At 36.8% G+C, this 12167-nt stretch overlaps 1 protein-coding gene across 9 annotated transcripts in view; it reads right to left on the bottom strand.

Moving 5' to 3' along the window:
- The window catches only part of ARHGEF9 (Cdc42 guanine nucleotide exchange factor 9), a 197314-nt gene that overhangs the window by 17994 nt on the left and 167153 nt on the right, over positions 1 to 12167 (bottom strand). For all 9 annotated transcript variants that reach the window (XM_004781252.3, XM_045087793.1, XM_004781258.3 and 6 more), the window contains one exon: positions 1624 to 1692. In XM_004781252.3, the coding sequence (XP_004781309.1) occupies positions 1624 to 1692 (69 nt within the window). The remainder of the gene's footprint in view (positions 1 to 1623; positions 1693 to 12167) is intronic.

Below are 12167 nucleotides of genomic sequence, written 5' to 3'. Positions count from 1 at the left end.
TGTCTAAGGAAGGAGCACAGTCTCTCATAGGGCTGCCCTAGTCATCCAGATCATAGCTCCACTGACATTAATTCCAGATAGCTTTCTAACACTATTTCTCATGTTTTCATTCCCAGGAGGTTAGGAGTGATTGCCTTTAATTCCCTGTCTGAAGATAATCACATTTTCAAGATGAGAGAAAGAGCCAGTGAGTGCCTCCCAAGGGCAAGAAACAATAAACAGTAAAAAGGAAGACATGTCTAGCCAGAGGGGCCCCAACTAGGTGCACTGTTTAATTGGAGATCAGATATTCACAGGCACACAGCTTCCTTGGTGGAAAGGAGCTTCATTTGGGAATAACTAAGGGTGCTTTATGTGGTCACTAGAATTTCAGGCAACTTGAATCTAATCATTTTGTATGGTGACTCATTCTGAATTAAAGAGACTACTTAGAAAGCAGAGGAAGGGGCTGGGGAAAGTGAGGTCTCATTAAGATCACCTACACGTGGGGAAAATGACAGTGGTGGTCAGTAACAGAAGCAACTGTCAGTAATTGAGGTGAGACAAAAAAGTGAGCTGTTCTTTCCCAGCATGGAGAGCCAGCAGAACCCTGAGATAGTGGGGTAAGAACAGTGGACTTATAATCAAGATGAGTTAAGTTCACAATCACTTCACCCCAAAGATCTTATTTCCTCATCTGAAAATGAGGCTAATAATGCCTTCCTTTTCAGAAGTAGCATAAAGATAAAATTAAAGAACTTACATAAAATGACTAGTACTGAAGAGGCTTCATGAATTACTTTCTTTTGTTCAACTAAGCATTTTAATTATGTCTACTTCATGAAAAATGAGAAAATAAAGCTTCATTTGATAATATAATTGATTCTTAAGGTATTTAGATATTTTTTTTTTTGAGAGAGAGAGAGAGCACGCACTAGTGTGGGCCCATGGGGGTAGGGTGGGAAGGAAGGGTCAGAGAGAGAGAGAGTATTTCAAGCAGGCTCCAAATCCAGTATGGAGCCCAATGTGGGGCTCTATCTTAAGACCTGAGGATCATGACCTGAGCCAAAATCAAGAGTAAGACAATCAACAGACTGAGCCTCCCAGGTGCCCCTATTTTCCTTTTTTAAAGTACTTTAGTTTATGGTTCAGAGAAAGAGAATGAACATCTGAATCTTCTGTCTTGGTTCAGTATGCAGTTCTCCATCCTGATTTGAAACTCCTAATCTTGAAAATGCCCACAAGCAAATGAAAGAAAATCGTATACATATTCCCAATATACTTATTAATAAAATTTATAATTATTATGGACTGTCTCTAAATTGTGAATAAAGTTTAGCTTTTCTCTCTCTTTTACTTATGTAAAAAGGAAAAGAAATAGAAATTCTATTTTTTCCTGTACCCAAAGAACTATCTTTGGACCTAACTACCTTACAGTATTTACTCCTAAGACTTATGTCTTTAGGACCATTTGCCACCTCTTATCAGGGACACCTGGAAACCCAAACACTCACCAACACAGTAAGTGAAAGTCAGCCTGGAAACAAACCTACAGATAAGCAAATCACATAGTTTATGGCTTCCCAGTCTCACAAAGAGAGTAAGTGGGGCTGCTGGGGTGGTGGTGGTTATAGGCAGCTTTACCTTTTTGTTTAGGGACTTTTCTCACAGTCATTGCAGCCTGCCTCTTCTGGTTTTCAGAAATTTCAAAGCCTATAACATAAAAATACATGATTCTGTTATAAAAACATAGACCTTTCTTAAATGTAAAATTAGTACAACTTTTCTGAAAGAGTGATTTTGGCAAGATATAGCAAAAGTCTTGAAAAACAAATAAATAAATAAATGGTGAGCGCTTGAACAAATATTTAGCTATAGCAATGCATTTCATAGTAAACAGAGGCAAAAAAAAATGAGACCATGAGTTAAGAAATTGTTAAATGAAGAATGGATGAATAAAGTTTGGTGTGAAGTGGAAAACTATTTCTCAACCACAAGCAAAAACATAAACAATAATGAGTCAAAAAATAAGAGATTACAATAAGAGATTTTTTTAAGTCTCAAAAGGAAGAAAAAATCAATAGCAAAAATTAATGAAGTAACAGAAATGTCTATTTAAGTCCTTTGTCCATTTTTAAAATTAAGTTATTTGATATTTTGCTACTGAGTTGTAAGAGTTCCTTATATATTTTGGAAATTAACCTTCTATCAAACATATAATTTGCAAAGATTTCACATGCCATAGGTTGCCTTATCATTCTGTTCCTTTGCTGTGCAAAAGCATTTTATTTTTCTGTAGTTTTGTTTTGTTGACTGTGCTTCTGGTATCGTATCCAAAAAAAAATCATTACCAAGATCAATGCCAAGAAGCTCTTTCCCTATGTTTTCTTCTAGGAGTTTCACAGTTTTGGGTCATACAATCATGTCTTTGACACATTTTGAGTTAGTTTTCATGTATGGTATAAGGTAGGAAATCAACTTCATTTTTTTGCATGTGGATGTCCAGTTTTCCCAGCAACATTTATTGAAGAAAACTCCTTTCCCAATTGTGTATTCTTGGTACTATTGCCAAAAATACATTAACTGTATATGTGTGGGTTTATTTCAAAGCTCTCTATCTTATTCCATTGGTCTATATCCTATATTTATGTCAGTACCACAGTGTTTTAATTCATGTAGATTTGTAATATATTTTCACATGATACCTTCAGCTTTGTTCTCCTTTCTCAAATATCTTTAGCTATGATGGGTCTTTTGTGGTTCCACATGAATTTTAGGATTGTTAATTCCATTTTGGTAAAAAATACCATTAGAATTTTGATAAGTTCACATTAAATTTAGAGCTAACATTGGGTAAAATGGATATTTTAACAATATTGTCTGTTTATTTATGTGTTCTTTAATTTCTTTCAGCAAGATTTTATATTTTTGGTGTATGGTCTCTTACCTCCTTGGTTTATTCCTAAGTATAATCACATCCATCTTGATGTGATTATAATTGATACTGTTTGCTTCATTTCTTCTTCACATAGTTCATTGTTAGTTTATAGAAACACAACTGATTTTTGTATGTTGATTTTGTACCCTTCAACTCTACTGAATTCATTTATTAGATAAAAAAGCCTTTTTTTTTTCCCTGTGGAGTCTTAAAGGATTTCTATATATAAAATAATAGCATCTACAAACAGAAATAATTTTACTTCTTCCTTTCCCATTTGGATGCCTTTGATTTATTTATTTTTTCTTGCTTAATTTTCCCTCGCTAGGACTTCCACTATTATGTTGAATAGAAGTGGTGAAAATGGGCATCCTTTTCTTGTCATTGATCTATGAGAAAAAGCTTTTAGTTATTCCCCCATGAGTATGATGTTAGCTGTAGGCCTTTCCATAGACCTTTATTATGTCCACGTAAATTCCTTCTATACAGACTTTAATGTGAGTTTTTTATCAGGAAAAAATGATAACTTATGTCAAATCATTTTTTCTGCATTTATAGCTATGATGATGTGATTTCTACCTTTCATTTAATTTTATCACATTAATAGATTTGCATGTTAAGCCATCATTGCATCCCAGGGACAAATATGACTTGGTCATGGTGTATGATCTTTCATGGTGCTGCTGAATTCTGCTTGTTTTTTTTTTAAATATTTTATTTATTTATTTGACAGAGATCACAAGTAGACAGAGAGGAAGGCAGAGAGAGAGGAAGGGAAGCAGGCTCCCAGCTGTGCAGAGAGCCCGATGTGGGGCTTAATCCCAGGATGCTGGGATCATGACCTGAGCCGAAGGCAGAGGCCTTTACCCGCTGAGCCACCCAGTCGCCCCTGTTGCTGTCTTATCAAAGATAGTTTCATGTGTTCATTAGTGATACTGGTCTTTAGTTTTTTTTTAATATTTAATTTTTTATTTTTTATAAACATATAATATATTTTTATCCCCAGGGGTACAGGTGTGTGAATCGCCAGGTTTACACACTTCACAGCACATACCCTCCCCAATGTCCATAACCCCACCCCACTTCTCCCAACCCCCCTCCCCCCAAGCAACCCTCAGTTTGTTTTGTGAGATTAAGAGTCACTTATGGTTTGTCTCCCTCCCAATCCCATCGTGTTTCATTTATTCTTCTACTATCCACTTAAGCCCCCATGTTGCATCACCACTTCCTCCTATTAGGGAGATCATATGATAGCTGTCTTTCTCCGATTGACTTATTTCGCTAAGCATGATACGCTCTAGTTCCATCCACGTTGTCACAAATGGCAAGATTTCATTTCTTTTGATGGCTGCATAGTATTCCATTGTGCATATATAACACATCTTCTTTATCCATTCATCTGTTGATGGACATCTAGTTCTTTCCATAGTTAGGCTATTGTGGACATTGCTGCTATAAACATTCGGGTGCACGTGCCCCTTCAGATCACTATGTTTGTATCTTTAGGGTAAATACCCAGTAGTGCAATTGCTGGGTCTTTAGTTTTTTGTTGTTTTTTTTGTTTTGTTTTGTTTTGCTTCTTTGTTTTTGTACTGGAAGACTTAATATTGTTAAAATATCCATTCTGGTGAAGTTTATCTACAAATTCAAAGCAATCCTATCAAAACTCTCTAGTTCCATTTATACAAGGTATGAGTAAGTTCTGTAGATCTGCTGTATAACACTGAGCCTATGATTCATATTACTATATTATGCACTTAAAAATGTGTTAAAAGTATAGAGTTCACGGTGTTTTTATCACATAATAAAACAGGGTAGAGGTTTCCCCACAAAGGAGAAGAAATTCTCTCTCAGCTTAAGCCCATGTATGCAGAGTCTCAACCGTCTCATGACCCTCCTGCCTATAGATGACAGCTTTGGACTATGCCCATAAGTTTGAGCCTGCCCTTGATCTTGCATTTGACTGCCTGCTCCATAGATATTGGAGTTAATTAGCCAGGTTTTGTAATCACATAAGCCAATTCCTAGAATAAATCTCTTAATAATACGTTGTCTATGAGTTATGCTTCTCTGGTTGAACCCTGATTGACAGAAGGAATTATAGTTAGATTCTATATTCCTCATCTAGAGAGTTATTTGTGATAAATTAAATTAAAAAAAAACAAGTTATAGAGTAATATGTTTGCTATAATTTTATAAGTAAAAAAGTTTTTAAAAAGCCTTATCTGTATATATGCTTATATGAACATAAGTATGGAAATAGGCATACCACAATTATACTGATTATCTCACAGAGCATAGGAGTGACAGAGAAGGGAAAATAATGTTAAACTTTATTAGACTTTGGTATCTGTTTAAATGGTTATTAAGGCCATGTATTCATTTTATCATTAAAAGAGAAAAAATAAAAAGCAAAACAAAACACTATGGTAAATGCATATGACAGCCATAAAAATAATAATTAAAAATATTAATCTCAGGAGAGGCAAGATGGCAGAGGAGTAGGGGACCCCGTTTCCAACCAACCCTCTGTATTTAGCTAGATATCTAACAAATCATTCTGAACACCTACAAAATAAGCCTGAGAGGTAAGAATATATATCTGGGTCTCTATAATCAGAAAAACACTGCCTGTCACCAGGTAGAAAGGGCAGAGTTGTGAATCTGCGGGAAGATATCAGAAGATAAACAGAAGGGGGAGGGAGCCTCCATAAGCTGGTTCCTGGAAATTTATGTAATACCAGAGTGCAAAAGCCTCCTGTGCCAGGGACGGAAAAAAATCACAGAACAGTAGCAGCCAGGAAAGGGCTTTAGAGTGGCACCCAGACATGATCCAGGAGCTGTGGGTTGTGCATGGTTGCTCCTAGTTTTAGAAGCACAAAAGGCAGGGGCATGCCAGGGCACCTGGAATGCCCTCTGAGAGAGTCACGGTGGGTGCACACCATCAGAGACAGCAGAAACGGAAACTGTGTTCTGGAGGGTTTAGTGAAGAGAGCAGACATCAAATTCTCTGCTCTAGGACAGATGTTTGGGTGTGGCCATTTTTGCTCTGACCCTTGGAAGAGGTGCAGAAAGCTGCCAGAGAACAAAAGCTCAAAAAAATGGGTTTCCACTGAGACCAGCATTTCCCCAAAGGGAGCAGTGCAAATCTGCCCAAGCAGGGTTGTCTGAGAAACAGTGTGGTAGGACCCTCCCTAAGAAAACAGGCTGGAAGAACAAGAGGACCACAACTTTGTGTTCCCCATAAGACTGTAAAATCCCAACACCAGGGGAAAATAGTATATTGAGCTCTAGGCATTTCCTCACAGCTTGTTTATTTTTCAGATACAACTCTCTTTTACTTTTTATTCTTTCACTTATGCTTCTTCTGTTTTTTTTTTCTTTTTACCTTGTTCTTATTTAAACTAGATATTTAAGATATCAATATTGAAGATATCAACTTAGATTTCATAGTAGCCTTTTAACTTGTACTTTTTTACACCTATATTTTTATAGATATATGTTTCATTATAGTCCTTTATTCCCTTACTCAGTACTTATATATGTATACATATATATGTATATATATATGTGTGTGTTTGTGTGTATGTATATATACATACACACACATATATGTATATAAATACATATAAATACACATATATACATATATACACATATATATGTGTCCATACACACACACATTATATTTTACTTATAATTTTAGGAAGTAATGTTCTCTAACAAACAGACCAAAATACACTCAGGAAAAACTGAAACATCCAAATTTGTCCACACTGAGAGATTATATGCCCCCTTCCTCTCACCCCCTTTTTAATTTTTTTAAATTTTATAAATATTATTCTTGTTTTTCATTTTGGTTATTTTTCTGGTGGTGGCTTCTGACCACTCCATATTTTCCTAGGGTGCATTTAGCTTGGGTCACGGTTGATATTTTGGGGTCTGTACATTCCTTCAACCAACCCTCAAAACAATGACTAGGAGGAGAAACTCCCAACAAAGAAAAGAACCAGAGACAATGGTCTCTGCCACGTATATAATGGATATGGACATAAGCAAAATATTAGAGATAGATTTCAGGGTAGCAATTATGAAGTCAATAGCGAGGCTTGCAAAAAGCATTAGCAACAATATAAAATCTATAAGGGCAGATATGAGATCTAATCTGGCCAAACTTAAAAATGCTATGAATGTGATGTACCCTAAACTGGATATTCTAACAGGCAGGGTAAATGAGGCAGAATAACAAAATAGTAATCTAGAGGATTGGCTGACAGGAAGGAAGGAAGCCAAGGAGAATAGGGATAAGCAGCCAGAAGTCCATGAGATCAGACTTAGAGAGATCAATAGTGCTATGAAATGATCCTATGTCAGAATTATTGGAATTCCTGAGGGGGTGGCGAGAGAAGACTAGAAGGTATATTTGAGAAAATCACAGCTGAGAACTTCCCTAATCTGGGGAACAAAACAAGAATTTGTGTCCAAGAGGCAGAGAGGACCCCTCCCAAGATCAATAAAAATAGACCAACACCCCGGCATATAATAGTGAAAGTTGCAAATCTTAGAGCCAAGGAAGCTATGCTCGGAGCAGTTAGGGGAAAGAGATGTCTTAGGTACAGGGAGGAATATCAGAATAATATCAGAACTGTCCACAGAGACCTGGTAAGCCAGAAAGGGCTGGCAAGACATATTCAGGGTACTAAATGAGAAGAACATATAGCCAAGAATACTTTATTCCATAAGGCTGTCACTCAGAATGTACAGAGAGACAAAGAGATCCTAGGAACAGCAGAATCTAAAGAATATGTGACCACCAACCAAGCCCTACCAGAAATTTTGAGTGGGGTTCTATAAAAGAAACACCCCAGGAGTAATATAGACCAGAAATTTACAGAGACAATCTATAGAAACAGGAACATTACAGACAATATGATGGCAGTAAGCTAGTATCTTTCAATAGTTACCCTCAATGTGAATGGCCTAAATGCTCCCATGAAATGGCACAGGGTTGCAAACTGGATAAAAAGACAGCATGCATTCATATGCTGTTTGTAAGACTAATTTTGAAACTAAATCACCTCCAGATTGAAAGTGCGGGAATGGAGAATGATTTATCATGCCAAGAGACCTCAAAAGAAAGCTGAGGTAGCAATTCTCATATCAGACAAATTAGATTTTAAACCAAAGACTGTGGTAAGAGATGTAGAGGGGTTGTCTCCCTCCCAATCCCATCTTGTTTCATTTATTGGGGAGGGTATGTGCTGTTGAGTGCTGTGAAGTGTGTAAACCTGGCGATTCACAGATCTGTACCCCTGGGGATAAAATTATATTATATGTTTATAAAAAATAAAAAATTTAAAATAAAAAGAGATGTAGAGGGACATTATATCTTCTATTTAAAGGGTCTACCTAACAAGAAAATCTAACAATCATAAATATCTATGCCCCCAACGTGGGAGCAGCCAACTAATTAAGCCAACTGTTAACCAAAATAAAGAATCATATTGATAATAATACATTAATAGGAGAACTCAACACTCCACTCTCAGCAATGGATAGATCATCCAACAGAATTTCAACAAAGAAACAAGGCTTTGAATGACACATTGGACCAGATGGATTTCATAGATAAATATAGAACATTCCACCCTAAAGCAACAGAATACTCATTTCTCTTGAACGCACAAGGAACTTCCCCCAGAATAGACCACATAACAGTTCACAAATCAGGTCTCAATTGATACCAAAAGACTGAGATTATTCCTCGAATGTTATCAGGTCACAATGCTTTGAAACTAGAACTCAGTCACAAGAAAAAAATTGGAAGGAATTCAAACATGTGGAAGTTAAAGAGAATTATGCTAAGGAATGAATGAATCAACCAGAAAACTAAAGAAGAACTTAAATAATTCATGGAAATCAATGAGAATGAAAACACATTGGTCCAAAACCTACAGGTTTTGGGATGCAAGTGTGGTTCAACATTCACAGATCAATCAACGTGATAGAGCACATTAATAAAACAAAAGACAAGAACCATATGATCCTTTCAAATGATGTATCAAAAGGATTTGACAAAATGTAGCCTTCTTTTTGGATTAAAACCCTTGAGAATGTAGGGTTGGGGTAACATTGGTCAATTTCATAAAAACCTTGTATGAAAAGCCCACACTGAACATCATTCTCAATGGGAAAAGCAGAGAACTTTTCCCTTAAGGTCAGGAACATGACAGAGATGCCAACTCTCACCACTATTGCTCAACATAGTTCTAGAAGTCCTAGAATTAACAACCAAACACCAAAAGAAATAAAAGTCATTCAAATTGGCAAAGAACAAGTCAAAAATCTCTTTTCACAGATGACACCATACTTTATATGGAAAACCCAACAGACTCCACCACAAATTACTAGAACTCATATAGCAATTCAGCAATATGGTGGGATACAAAAATCAATGCACAGAAATCAGTTACTTTTCAATACATTAATACTATAAGTGTAGAAAGTAATTAAGGAATACTTCCATTTACAAGAGCACCAAAAACCATAGGATACTTAGCAATAAACCTAAACAAAGAGGTAAACTATAGAACACTTATGAAAGAAATTGAGGAAGGCACAAAGAGATGGAAAAACTTCCAATGCTCATGAATCAGAAGAGCAAATATTGTTAACTATGCTGCCCAGAGCAATCTACACTTTCAGTGCCATCCAAATCAAAATATCAATAACATTTTTCAAAGAGCTGGAATAAACAATCCTAAAATTTGTGTGGAAGCAGAAAAGACCCCAAATCGCCAAGGAAATGTTGAAAAAGAAAAACAAAGCTGGGAGCACCATGTTGCCTGATCTCAAGCTATCTTACAAAGTTGTGATCACCAAGACAGCATGGTACTGGTACAAAAACACACACATAGATCAACGGAACAGAATAGAGAGCCCAGATATGGACCCTCAACTCTATGGTCAACTAATCTTTGACAGGGCAGGAAAAAATATCTCATTGAAAAAACACAGTCTCTTCAATAAATGGTGCTGGGAAAATTGGACAGCTATATACAGAAGGAAGGAAGGAAGAATTCTGGGGAAGGAAACAAGAATTTCTCTCCAAGAGGCAGAGAGGACCCCTCCCAGGATCAATTCTCTTATACCATACACAAAGATAAACTCAACGTAATACAGGTATACATCAAAATCCTAGAGGAGAACTCAGGCAGTAACATTTTTGACATTGGGCACAGCAACTTCTTTCAAGACACATCTACAAAGGCAAGGGAAACAAAGCAAAAATGAACTTTCAGGACTTCAACAAGATAAAAGCTATCCCAAAGATACAGATGTAGTGAAAAGAATGGCCATATGCACCTCAATGTTCATAGCAGCAATGCTCATAATAGCCCATCTGTGGATGGAGCCGAGATGCCCTTCGGTAGATGAATGGATAAAGAAGATGTGGTCCATATATACAATGGAATATTACTCAGTCATCAGAAAGGATCAATACTCAATTTTTGCATCAACATGGATGGGACTGGAGAAATTATGCTGAATGAAATAAGTACAGAAAGTCAATGATCTTATGGTTTCACTTACTCATGGAACACAAGGAACGGCATGGAGGATATTAGGTGAAGGAAGGGAAGAATGAAAGGGGGGAATTAGAGGGGGAGATGAATATTGAGAGACTATGGACTCTGAGAAACAAACTGACAGTTTTAGCAAGGAGGGGATCAGGGGATGGTTTGGCCCAGTGATGGGTATTAAGGAGAGCATGTTTTGCATGGAGCACTGGGTGTTACATGTAAACAATGACTCTTGGAACACTACATCAAAAACGAATGACATACTACATAGTGACTAACATAACATAATAAAAAACAATAAATAAAGGGTGCTGGTATTCAAGATCTATAAAGAACTTCTCAAACTCAACACACACACATACACACACACACACACACACATACACACAAATCAAGAAAAAATAGGCAGAAGACATGAACAGACACTTCTCCAAGGAAGACATACAAATGGCTAACAGACACATGTTCTGTTCAACATCACTAGCCATCAGGGAAATTAAAATTAAAACTACAATGAGACACCACCTTACACCACCTAGAATGGCAAAAAGTAACAAGGCAGGAAACAACAAACACTGGCCAGAAGGTGGAGAAATGGGAACGCTCTTACACTATTGATGGGAATGCAAAGTGGTCCCGCCACTCTGAAAAACAGTATAGAGGTTCCTCAAGATGTTAAATATACAGCTACCCCATGACTCAAAAATTGCACTACTAGGTATTTAACCCAAAGATACAGATGTAGTGGAAAGAAGGGGTATCTTCACCCCAATGCTCATAGCAGCGTGTACAGAATAGGCAAAATGTGGAAGGAGCTGAGATGTTCTTCCAAAGGGGAATGGATAAAAGAAGATGGGGTATATATATACAGTGGAATATTTATCAGCCATGAGAAAGGATGAATACCTACTATTCATATCAACATCAATGGAACTGGAGGGGATTATGCTAAGTGAAATAAGTTAAGTGGAGAAAGACAATTATCATATAGTTTTACCCATATGTGGAACCTTAGAAATAACAGAAAATCATACAGGCAGGGAGGGAAACCTGAAGGGGGGCAGTCAGATGGGGAAACAAACCATGAGAGAATATGGACTCTGGGAAATAAACTGAGGGTTTCAGAGGAGGACGGGTATGGGGTGATGGGGTATCTAGGTCATGGGTATTAATGAGGGCATGTGTTGGTGTGGGTACTGGTGTTTTTTGCAACTAATGAATCATTGAAGATACATCTAAAACCAGTGATGTAATATAAGGTGGTTAACTAAACATAATCTTAAAAAAAATACTTACTGATTTATGGCATAGAAATGCAACTGATATCTGTACAATGATTTCATAACCTGCCCCTTTGCTGAATTCCTGTATGAGTTCTAACAATTTTTTGGTGGAATCTTTTGGGTTTTCTACATAAGAGTATCATGTCATCTGTAAAAAATGAAAGTTTTACTTATTCTTTGCCAATTTGGATGCCTTTTATTTCTTTATGTTGCCTGGTTCCTGAGGTTAGGACTTCCAGTACTATGCTGAATAGCAGTGCTGAGATTGGGCATCCCTGTCATGTTACTGACCTTAGGGGAAAAGCTCTCCATCTTTCCCCAATGAGGATGATATTCACTTTTCTTCATATATGGCTTTTATGATATTGAGGTATGTTCCCTCTA

The sequence above is a fragment of the Mustela putorius genome, unplaced genomic scaffold (assembly GCF_011764305.1).
Source record: "Mustela putorius furo isolate JIRA1106 unplaced genomic scaffold, ASM1176430v1.1 tig00001472_pilon_pilon_pilon, whole genome shotgun sequence".
NCBI lineage: Eukaryota > Metazoa > Chordata > Mammalia > Carnivora > Mustelidae > Mustela > Mustela putorius.
The sequence above is the reverse complement of the archived record's forward strand: the minus strand, read 5'-3'. Positions and strand labels throughout refer to the sequence as shown.